Source organism: Sinocyclocheilus anshuiensis, unplaced genomic scaffold, assembly GCF_001515605.1.
Source record: "Sinocyclocheilus anshuiensis isolate Anshui unplaced genomic scaffold, SAMN03320099.WGS_v1.1 scaffold5486, whole genome shotgun sequence".
NCBI lineage: Eukaryota > Metazoa > Chordata > Actinopteri > Cypriniformes > Cyprinidae > Sinocyclocheilus > Sinocyclocheilus anshuiensis.
Window position 1 is genome coordinate 9801 of NW_015548874.1, and position 11125 is coordinate 20925.

Here is an 11125-nt window from a genome sequence, read left to right on the forward strand (position 1 = left end):
ACAGTCTCTTTTTTGTCTCAAAATTGTTGCTCGCACAAAATGTGAAAAAAGTCTAACCGTTAAAAAAAACTGCACAGGCCCAACATGATAAACTGTTCATAGGTTGAACATGAAACTGACAATTTTGTGAATGCAATGCATATAGAGAACAGCAGCAGTGATTTGCATATGACGGTCCATGGGACTAATATTACAAGTGTTGTGCAATACTGACATAGACTATTTTTTTTCTATACTACAGGAAGTCAGTAGACACGTCACCACATAAGAGGCAGACGCACACAGAAACACAGAGAGAGAGAGAGAGAGAGAGAGAGAGGAAGTTATGCTGCTCAACGTGGAAAATCTCACCTGAGAATGCCGATGCAGAGACTGACCACAAGATAGTAGAGAGAGAAGAAGCACACCATACACATCAACAGGTTCTGAAGAACAGCCTGACGGCGTAAAGAGTTGTCTGGCTGGATGTAAGGGATCTTTCAGGATTGTTAGACAGGATAGTTTTTTCTGCAAACATCAGACATAGGCCTAGATCTCTTCAATAGTGGGAAGATCACAACCAATAGTTTTCAAAGAATCCCGAGTTATGTTACTAATCTAACTTCTCTGCTGAGCTGTATAACACCAGCCATATTCTATTTAACATCTATACATCAGTTTGTTCTAGTGTTGATAGTATTATTAATTTAACATGCTCTATTGTTGTAGAGGCCTGAACTATTCCTGTACATGGTCACTCTTTTACAATAGAAATCTCTGCAGAAAATCTTCAGATGTACATTGAAAGTTGTCTGAAAGTAAGGCCTATAGAAACATGCCTGCTGTTATAAATGAACTATGCTGCAGGGACACAGTGCACCCATCAGGAGGGGAATAATCAGACTTTACCCAGGTGTCATGGAGCTTGCTGTTGAGGGGCAGTTGTTGGCCGTGGTCCCACAGCACCGCCAGCAGTAGTCCAACAACACGAATGGCCAGTGATTCTTTGATCGGTGCTCTCGCAGGTAGCATAAGACTGAGTCTGCGCATCTGTCACGGCTGCTCTTAATAAGATTAGCAACGCTTCCGTAAATCTGGGCAGGATAAAGCCCACCTCCAGGCCCGGGCTGCACTAACTAATTACCCACACACACTAATAATACTCCTCGTTAAATGAGGCTGTGCTAGAATACCTCACATTAGCATCCCGCTAGCACAGTTGGCTGTAAGGACATTGATTTGTTTCTGTTCTGCAGCACTGCTAATTTATGAGCACATTTCTGAAATGGTGCAGGTTTCAGATTAACACTGTGCTTCAACTGCAAAGCATGGGTAAAACTATTTGGGCCTACTTGTTTAAAACAAAATCTGGGTCATTCCTGTTAGGAAGCAACTTTTGAATCATTAAAATGAACGTGCTTGTTTTGAAATTTAAAGAATTCTTTGTTTAAATAAAGGAAATTCGGTCACACTTTATTTTAAGGTCCAATTCTCGCTATTAACAAACCATTAACTACGGCTTTTGCCTCAGTAAACTCCTAATTTGCTGCTTATTAATAGTTAGTAAGGTAGTTGCTAAGTTTAGGTGTTGGGTAGGATTACATAGGATTACATAGATTATGGTCATGCTAAATCTGTGCCTTATAAGTATTATGTGCCTTATAAGTATTAATAAACAGCAAATATGTTAAGTTGCTTATACGTTTATTAAGACATATTAAAAGATTAGTTGACTGGCTTCAGATGTCAGTGATAATAGTGATCTCCTATGATCCTATGATGAGACAATATTCTTGATCATGTTTATACAAATATCCCTGATGCTTACAAAGCAACTCCCCTCCCCCACGTTGGACAATCTGATCACCTCTCCCTGTTCCTGCTACCCAAATACACCCCAGTCATCAAACGTGTGAAACCCACTGTGAGGGCTGTTAAAGTTTGGCTGGAAGAAGCAGACTCTTCACTACAGCAGGAGTTCCAGAACACAGACTGGAATTTGTTTGCTTCTCGGGCCACACTGGACTCCCACACAGATGTTAAAAGTTGAATCTAATCTAATCTAATCGAAAAAATCTAATCCTACAAAACCAGCATAAGACATTTAATAGAAGACTTTAACGTATAGAGGTGCACTAACTGCAGACAGCAGCGCTAAACCTGAAACAAGGCAACATGGAATTGCAGAAATGTATATAGTGTGACAAGGGCTGTAATTAAAACCTCACCTCTGCCTTGAAAATTCATCTCTTTGGCCTTTGAACTCACTTTGCAACATCAATTCTTTATGTTAGTGTGACACTGAGCCATTGCAAGTATCCAAATTAAAACTAAAACCAAAAGCAGCTACTGCAGGCATGCAACTCCTGACTGCACTGGTCACATGTGATCACCCTCATTTGAATAAAGTAGCAAATATATTTACATCTCTAGTCTATTGTCTTTAGTCTATCCATGACCTGACAAATAACTAGAGTTGTAGTTTGATTAGATATGGTGCTAAAGCCTAAGAGGAGTGCACTAATAAATAGCAGTCCTAACTGGCACAAATGACATACTAGATAAATAAACCCAGCTGTGCTTGGTTGGGTAACCTATAGCCAGTTTATTTGATCATTGTTCGTCATTTAGTGTTTTATCCAAAAATATAGCATCATTTATGTGTTGTGAGCCTGTGTTATTGTCAGGAAATAAAAGTGAGGTATTTATATGTGCCTTCATTCACACAAGCGAAGCGCGTTAAACACACTTTCAAGAGAAAACTCACTAATTTTAAGACTGAACTTAGTAACCTATAATTCAGTATATTTTAGTTTATTAGTAGGCCTATCTAGTGTTGCTCTAAACAGCTTAATATTATTTATTTTGGTGTAGTTTAACACAACCTATTTAATGTTGTTCTTTACAGTACAGTGTAGCTCAGTGTAGTTTAGTGTCACGTTGTTTCTGTATAGTATGGGTTATTTGGTTGCTCTATGCAGCACAGTTTAGTGTTGTTCAGTAGTTGAGGGTCAGTACAGTGTTGTTTAGTTCAGTAGTTCATAGATATCTGAGACTAGAGCACTGGCGTTAGCCTGCGTCGCACGCAGGAATTCATTTTTAGTAACAAAACAGCAAATGGCGATGTTGTACGCCACCGGACCCCGTGTTTCGGAGGAGGCTGCTGGGTCGGTGGGACCGTCGCAGCTGTTTCAGCGCAAAACTTTCGATATTGTCATGATGATGGGCGAGTGTGAAGCGCGACGGCTGCACTGCGCATGCGCACTGGAGTCCGCCTGGCCAATTTCTCAGTACTCGTGGGAGAATTTGGGTAAGAAACAGACAAATTAAAACAATCGCACGCTAGAATAAACTGCTCGTCTAGCATGTTATACTCCGTAATGAACCTTTATGCGCCGTCTCAGACTTTCGCGGGATGTTTAATGCGAAGCAATAAGAATGAAAGTTAGATTTAAAGTAGAAAACGCCTGGACGTGTCATCAGCAGGAAGAGAGTATGAAATAAAGAATAATGCGAATGAATGACACTCAGAACAGACGCAGTCGATAGACAGGATCGAAGTGTGCATGTGCGGCTGATGGCAGGAATAAAGCATAGGTTTATCTGTGTGTGCAGAATAATGCAGAGCAGCAGTGCATTCGCTCCTGTGTGCTGGAGACGGCAGGAACTGCTCGTGCCAAACAAAACACGCCTCGCGCGATCGGCTCAATCCTGCACTTTAAATGTCATTGATCAGCAATAATGCCGCGATTCGCCAGGCCTGTGTCTTTCAATTATATAGTGAATATAATTCCTGCTCCGCCATTTTGAGAAACTGCCTTTAAAACACATTAAAGAAAAGTGTTTTAATATCTGATACTGTGCCGTCTGAAATAGGCTATGTCGTCGATGTTTAGGGCGAGATAATACTGCACTGTCGCCGTCGAGCTGAATCATTTCACCTCATTCAGTGGAAACTATTTCATACAATAGAGCTGCACACAAACCTGGAAATAAACGCGTTTAACAGGAAAACCCGGCGCTGTAAAACTCGAGGTGGAAAATTAACATGCATTTCATTTGTACCATCATCATCGTCGTTTAATTTAATCATTAAATCATTATTAAAAAAAAAACGTAATTCAAATAGATGCCGAAATATTGCACTTCACATAGAAAAGTAAAGCATTTGCACGGAGATTTCACATTTTTATTGGGAAAATGAACTTTGGTTAATTATATAACATAACAAATACCTATAAATACCAACAACAGCTGCAAAAATCGTTTAACGTCCGGATATGCGACAGTTATTCAACTCTCTGACCGAGGCGTTTCATGCGAAAGCATGTTAAAATGAATCAAAACACTCGATGCGCTGACAAAATGTTGCAATATGTGACAATATTGCGTGCATTTCTTTTTGGTTTCATTGTTGAACAGGGGCTTGAAAGTTTCCAGCGCCGCGGATGAACGGCGGGCAGTAGCGCGCTCTGCTGGCGGATCCGGGAATGACACACATGCGCTAGGCCTCATGCGGCACTCAAACACACACACAAACACACACACACACACACACTCGCCTGAAACTTGCCTGTGTGCCCTAAAGATTGCCTGTTAATACAATGATTATGCCGTCTTCCAGTTTAGCTTGTTACCTAATCTATAGAAACAGTGTTTGTGTTGTGGTGCTTCGTGGTTGTCCAAGGGTAACGTAGGTTTACAAAAGAAGGTTTGACATTGATTTGAAGGACAGATAAGAAACTAGTCTTCTTCTAATGTTTTTATTTGATAGATTATACATTAAAGTCAGTTTACAAATGCGTACTGTGTTAATGCACAAAACAGTGCAATTCATTAGATGATAGCTGGTAAACTAGCTCTGGACTAAACATTTAGTATTTGAAGAGTTCAGATGCAAAAGCCTCTAAGTGCCATCTGAAATGTTCTTCTAAAATGACCTATGTTTAGGTTCAGTAATTTCACTTTAACGGTAATGAGTAGGTTCTTTTCATTGCATTAAAGTTAAATAACTGAACATAAACATAGGAGCCTGAGAAAAATGCTAATTTTAGAAGAAAATTTCAGATGGCACTTAGAGGCTTTTGCATCTGAACTCTTTATTTGTTTAGATAAAGCTTTCTAATTGTTCTTTGTTATTTGAAATAACTTGCTAAATAATTCAGAGTGTTTTAAATGAGTTTACATTAGTATATGGATGAATCTGATCAGTCAAGAATATATCTGGGCCATATTTACCCCAAAAACGAAAGAAAAATACATTTAATGCTGATTTAATTGTCATTAAAATAACATGTTACAATGCAATTATCTCAAAAAAGGCTTAAATTTGTATGCAAAACAAGATTCTTCTTTTTTTTTAATTTTGGTGTGTTATGGATTCTGATTCAGACTGTGCATGCTGAAGTTACATGCATGTTTACATGCGCATACAAACCTTAAATAACTAAAACAGAATTTAACTTTGTTTCTCTGTAGTAAAAACACACAAAGTGTGTGTATAGATGAAGTACAAAGAGCACAGAAGAGTTTCAGTGTGGTTTGTAATGACCTTCAGTGGTATATTTTGAATAAGGCTCATATATCTGGCGGTTGTGTGGGTTATTATGCGGTGTTTTTCAGATTAGCTGTGTGCGGGTGTGATGGAGTCGTCAGGCCCGAGCACAGCCGCTCCAGAATTTGACGTGTACGGGGCGATGGACTGGAAGGACGGAGTAGGAACACTGCCTGGCAGCGAGCTCAAGGTTAGCAAATACATATAGGCCTTTATTACACTGCAAAAAATGGTTCCCTTTCGATTTGGTCACTTCTGCATTGCTTTGAGAATATCCCTTCCTCCAAATACTACTGTGCAGAGCCAATCGAATATTCTGATGGCAATCGTGTGTCTTCTGCCTGGGTCGCGCCCACGCAGAGGCGGCACTTGGGGGGTCGGACTGCCCCCAATGCGGAGATATGTGCCTCTGGACTCTCAGGCTCCGTGTGGCCATCGTCCAAGGCGAGTTCAACTAGCCCTGCCGCTCTCTTCCTCTGCAGCCTGTTTCGAGCCAAGGAGGAAAGTGCCGCGAGCTTCTGATGTGGTTCTGTCAGGGTCAGGTGACGAGCCCGCGCGCTCCTCACCCCAGGGGACCTGAGACTGCAGGTCCCCTTCCAGTGCGCTTCATGACCGCTGATCTCCGCCCCTCCCTGGTGCTCAAGATGTGGTGTCCTTCGGTGCCACGGAGGGCGCTGAAGAGGAGGATGATGCCATTTCGGTGGCAAGAGAAAGAAGTGGTCCAACAGCCTGCCGGATTACACGGTGCCCCATGGCAGCGACGCGGGGGACCTCCATCATAGTGATGTCAAGCTCCTACGCGTCCTGTCCAAGGCAGTTGATGAGCTCGGTTTGGAGTGGGCGCCTCCTGCCTAGAAGCTGTCTGGACGAGTGGTACCTCCAGTCGGACCGTGGCCGAAAGGACACCCCGCGGAGGCCCGGGCCCTTTTTCCCCGAGGTGCACGATGAGATAGCGAAGTCGTGGAACGCACTGCTCACCAGTCGAGTGCACAACCTGGGTTCCTTCCTCCTGTCTTCTGTGGACGGCGCTGACCAAGTGGGGTATGTTAAACTCCCCTGGCCCTGGCCCTCTGAGCGATGAAGGTGACAGCTCGAGTGATCGGCCGCAACATGGGAAATCTTGTGGTACTAGATTGTCACCTGTGACTTACTCTGACCGAGTTAAAGGACTCAAGGAGTTAAAAACGGCCCTTCTGGATGCACCCGTGAATCCCTCAGGTGTCTTCGGAGCGGTGGTGCAGACGTTCACGGAGTGCTTCGTCGAGGCGCAGAAACAGTCGAAGGCCATTAACCACGTCCTGCCAAAGCGCACTGACGCAAACCCTCCTGCACGTTCCCGCTCCTCCTCAGCACAGCGCACGGGAAGACCGCACACCTCTTCTGCTGCAGTTCGGCGTGAACATGAGCCGGCAGTGAGGCCAAGACAGCCGTGGCCCAAGCGCCGTCAGGGCTCGAAGAGCGAGAGGCCCCGCCCTGACAGAGACGACAGGCCACCGGCACCGGAATCAAAGCTGCGTTCCTGACGCTGTCACCATGCCCCCCTGCCTGTTGCGGGCGGCGAAAGCAATTGTCATGTTTGTGTTTTGACTTTTCCACTATGCCGTGCAAAAGTCGAAAAACACACCTCAATATCAGAGCAATTTTCCTCCTCTCGCTTCTCTCTCCCCCATCACTCACTCTCACACTCGTGTGGTATTAAACTCCCCGCCCCCCAACGGCGAGTTATTCCTCATGGCCTTGCCCGCTGTCACAATTCACAGAAGCGTGGCAGGCACTGCCAAGGGTATCAGAGTGGGTTATGAAATCAATAAAGAATGGCTACACGCTTCAGTTCTTCCGCAGGCCGCCCTGTTTCAACGGTGTGTTAATGTCCACTGTACGGGAGCAGAATGCCTCAGTTCTGTGAAAGGAAATACACAGCCTCCTCGCAAAACGCGCTGTAGAGACAGTGCCCCTTGCAGATCGCGAGAGTGGCTTCTACAGTCGTTATTTTCTGGTACCAAAGAAAGACGGCGGACTCAGTCTTGGACCTGAGACTGCTAAATCGCGCTGAGACAAATCCTCTCACACATCAGACCGAGGGATTGGTTTATCTCTGTGGATTTAAAGGATGCTTATTTTCACATTCAGGTAGCCCCTCACGACAGGTGTTTCCAGAGATTTGCATTCGAGGGGGTAGCGTACCAATTCCTGGTCCTACCCTTCGGTTTATCCCTGGTGCATGATGCTGCTCTCTCTCCTCTGAAGCAGAGCGGAATGCGCATCCTGAATTATCTCGGCGATTGGCTAGTTTTAGCCCAATCAGAAAGCGCGCTGCTCAATGACAAGCTCAGTCTCCTCGCTCATCTCCAGAGCTTAGGGCTTACTGTGAATATGCAAAAGAGCATACTGGTACAGAGCCAGAACATCTCCTTTTTAGGAGTGGAGCTGAATTCAATCAATATGTGAGCATGTTTGTCGGAGGAGCGCTCACAAAAACTGATCAGCTCTCTCGCAGTCTTCAAGTTAGGGCACTCTCCCCCACTGAAATGCTTTCAGAGGACGCTCGGCCAGATGGCTCCCGCCTCGACAGTGTGCAAACTAGGGCTCCTACATATGCGACCGCTCTGGCTAAAGGGCCGGCTGCCACAGAGCGCATGCCACGCGGGCACCTTGCGCATCAAAGTGACGTGCGACTGCTGGGATGCACTGACCCCTTGGCGCAATATGACTCTGTATCGCCGGGGTGTTCCTATTGGCCAAGTGATAAGAAGAAAGACTGTTACGACAGATGCATCAAGCAGGGGCTGGGGAGCCGTATGCGACGGCTGACCAGCCTTCGGGACGTGGTCAGAAACAGAGAAGTTGTGGCAAATAAACTGTCTGGAGCTCCTTGCTGTACACCTAGCGCTCGAGTGCTTTCTCCTTGACATTCTCTACCGTCACGTTCTCATGAGGACGGACAGCGTGACAGTGGTAGTGTTTATAAATCACCAAGAGGGTGTGAGCTCGCGGCCGCTGCTGCAGCTGGTGAGAGACCTTCTTCTGTGCTCTCTCCCCTGGGAGTGGATGCACTAGCTCACATCTGGCTGAAAGTACGCAAGTATGCCTTTCCTCCAGTGAAACTTATGCCTCGCGTGCCTTGCAAAATCAGAGAGGACAGAGAATCTGTTCTGTTAGTGGCACCGAAATGGCCCAATCAGCCGTGGTTCCCAGAACTGGTGAAGATGCTGGTGATAGTGGTCGTAAACCATCCACATTGAAAGTGTATGTGCGTGTATGTGCGCACGTCGATAATCGCCCAATCGGCAGAAATGACCTGATTATACGATTTTTAAAAGGAGCAAGAAGGCTGAACCCTCCTCGCCCTTCCACCCTGGCGCTTATGCTTGACGCTCTCACGGGACCCCCGTTTGAGCCCATACAATCAGCGAGCTTGCGCACGCTTTCTCTCAAGACAGCGCTCCTGCTCGCGCTGGCCTCTGTTAAGCGAGTTGGCGACCTGCAGGCACTGTCAATTGACGACTCATGTATTGAATTCAGGCTCTTGGAGCAGCTATTTGTATGCTCTGGAGGGCGCACAAAAGGCCTGCCTGTGTCCAAGCAAAGGCTGTCACACTGGATCATCGACGCAATTGCTTTGGCTTATGGCTCTAAGGGCGTGGAATGTCCAATAGGGGTTTGGGCCCACTCAACCCGCGGACTCGCGTCCTCGTGGGCCTGGGCAAATGGCATATCTATTCAGGTCATTTGCATGGTGGCAGGCTGGTCGTCACCCAGCACTATCGCAAGGTTTTATAACCTAGATGTGTTGTCGCTTGCCTCACATGTGCTGTCAGTGTGAGCAGCGCACAAGCCTACTCAGCCTCAGTTATGATCTGAGCTGCTTGCCTCAGTGGTTTTGACCAGGTCGTATACACCCCTGTACTGACGTACCACCAAATCAATGCTGTCCCTATCAGCTTATCACATTGTTATGATATTGTTCATCACATCTTTTAGGACATGATCACCATCATACTCTGCTTTTTTGAGCACCGGTATGGCCATTGCATCATAACACATTATTTCATTGAAATTAAACAAACTTCAACTAATCTATATGTGATGGCGCCAGAGCCGCCACCATTTCACATTCTCTGTTTCACCGGTGTTAACTCCGCCCCTGGTGTGACGTAAAGTGTGACGTTTACATGGTTTTGACTAGGTCCTGTAGACTGGGCTGTGTTTACCAAGGGCGCCAATATCATTGTCGCTCTCATTACAGTTCCGTACGTGAAACTTGACATACTTAGTCGAGCCAGGATCCATCGCTATGACACGGCGGGATTTTATATGTTCCCAAAGCAATGTAGAAGTAACCGAATCGATAGGGAACGCTCTCGGTTACTCACGTAACCTCGGTCCCCTGAGATGAGGGAACGAGACATTGCTCTCATTGCCGTGTCACCTAGCTCAGGATCTTAGAATGCCAAGTTGCTTCAGTCAAGATTCTGAATGGATGCCATACAAGCGCTTCCTTATATAGAGTGGGAGCCCCTCATATTTCACGTGCTTGAATGCCATTAGCCAGTTTCACTAGCGTGATTCAATAAGGCTTCAGTAGTATTTGGAGGAAGGGATATTCCCAAAGCAATGTCTCATTCCCTCATCTCAGGGAACCGAGGTTACATGAGTAACTGAGAGTGTTTTCTTACTTAGTATTTTTGTCTTGTTTTCTAGCAGGGGTGCGCCGATATTCAGTATCGGTATCGCTCCGATACTGGCATTTTCTGCCGGATCGGGTATCTATCAGACGAGACCGATCCAAATCCGATATTCTGCGTAAACATTATAAAGCACCATAAAGTTTTCGTGCACTATATTCCAAGTGTTCTGAAGCCGTTCCACAGTTTATTGTGAGGTACAGATGAATATTTAAGTCAAGTTCAGGTAAACTCTTCTCTCCGCCTCGGCTGTCTGTCATCCTCCATTCAGCATTCAAACTGCGTGTCGCGTTTAGTTACGACAGATGATTCAATGTTCCTAATATTATACTTGATCTGTAAATAAAGATAAATGGTTTTGCATAAAAGGACTTTATCTTGCTAGAGTTTCGTTTTGTTTCTAAATCATGTTAATTTCTACTGTGTTAGATCACAACACTGGAGTAGAGAGCACTGTGAATAGTTCTTCACGAGCACAGTAACTGAGATTTAAAACTGTTAAAAGAAAAGGCTCAATAAACTATCACACAGATTTAATACACTATGCATCAATATCTCTTTCCTTTGTGCTTTGAACTTTTCTATGCAGAGTGCTGTGCCTGCTGTGACTCTGTGTTGCTTTAAGCGCATCATTCTGTGCACGGGATGTGCATAAGCGCTTTGTGCCGCTCTGTATTGGAGCTTTTCGTATCATAATACTTTCGCACAGTTACAGATTATTAATAGTTTTTCTTGTTCATCTTATCTATCATATGTTGCTGCCTCATTACTGTGCTATACATTTAAAATAAATGTCTTTTAATTTTATAGTAGGCCCTAAATATTTATATATAAATATATTACTTTTTTCATGAATGTATTTTACAACCATACAAAGAGCAATGTGTAACATTTTACCAGATTTAGT

The 11125-nt window shown here is 44.7% G+C and overlaps 1 protein-coding gene and 1 pseudogene across 1 annotated transcript in view; one reads left to right on the forward strand and one right to left on the reverse strand.

The window, feature by feature from the left end:
* Positions 1 to 4053, reverse strand: part of LOC107656873 (transmembrane protein 244-like) — an 11658-nt pseudogene extending 7605 nt beyond the window's left edge.
* LOC107656874 (lethal(3)malignant brain tumor-like protein 3) overlaps positions 3231 to 11125 on the forward strand; it is a 44140-nt gene continuing 36245 nt past the window's right edge. Inside the window, exons 1-2 of the mRNA XM_016444823.1 lie at positions 3231 to 3289; positions 5602 to 5723. Coding sequence (XP_016300309.1) covers positions 5622 to 5723 — 102 coding nt within the window. The 5' untranslated portion in view covers positions 3231 to 3289; positions 5602 to 5621. The remainder of the gene's footprint in view (positions 3290 to 5601; positions 5724 to 11125) is intronic.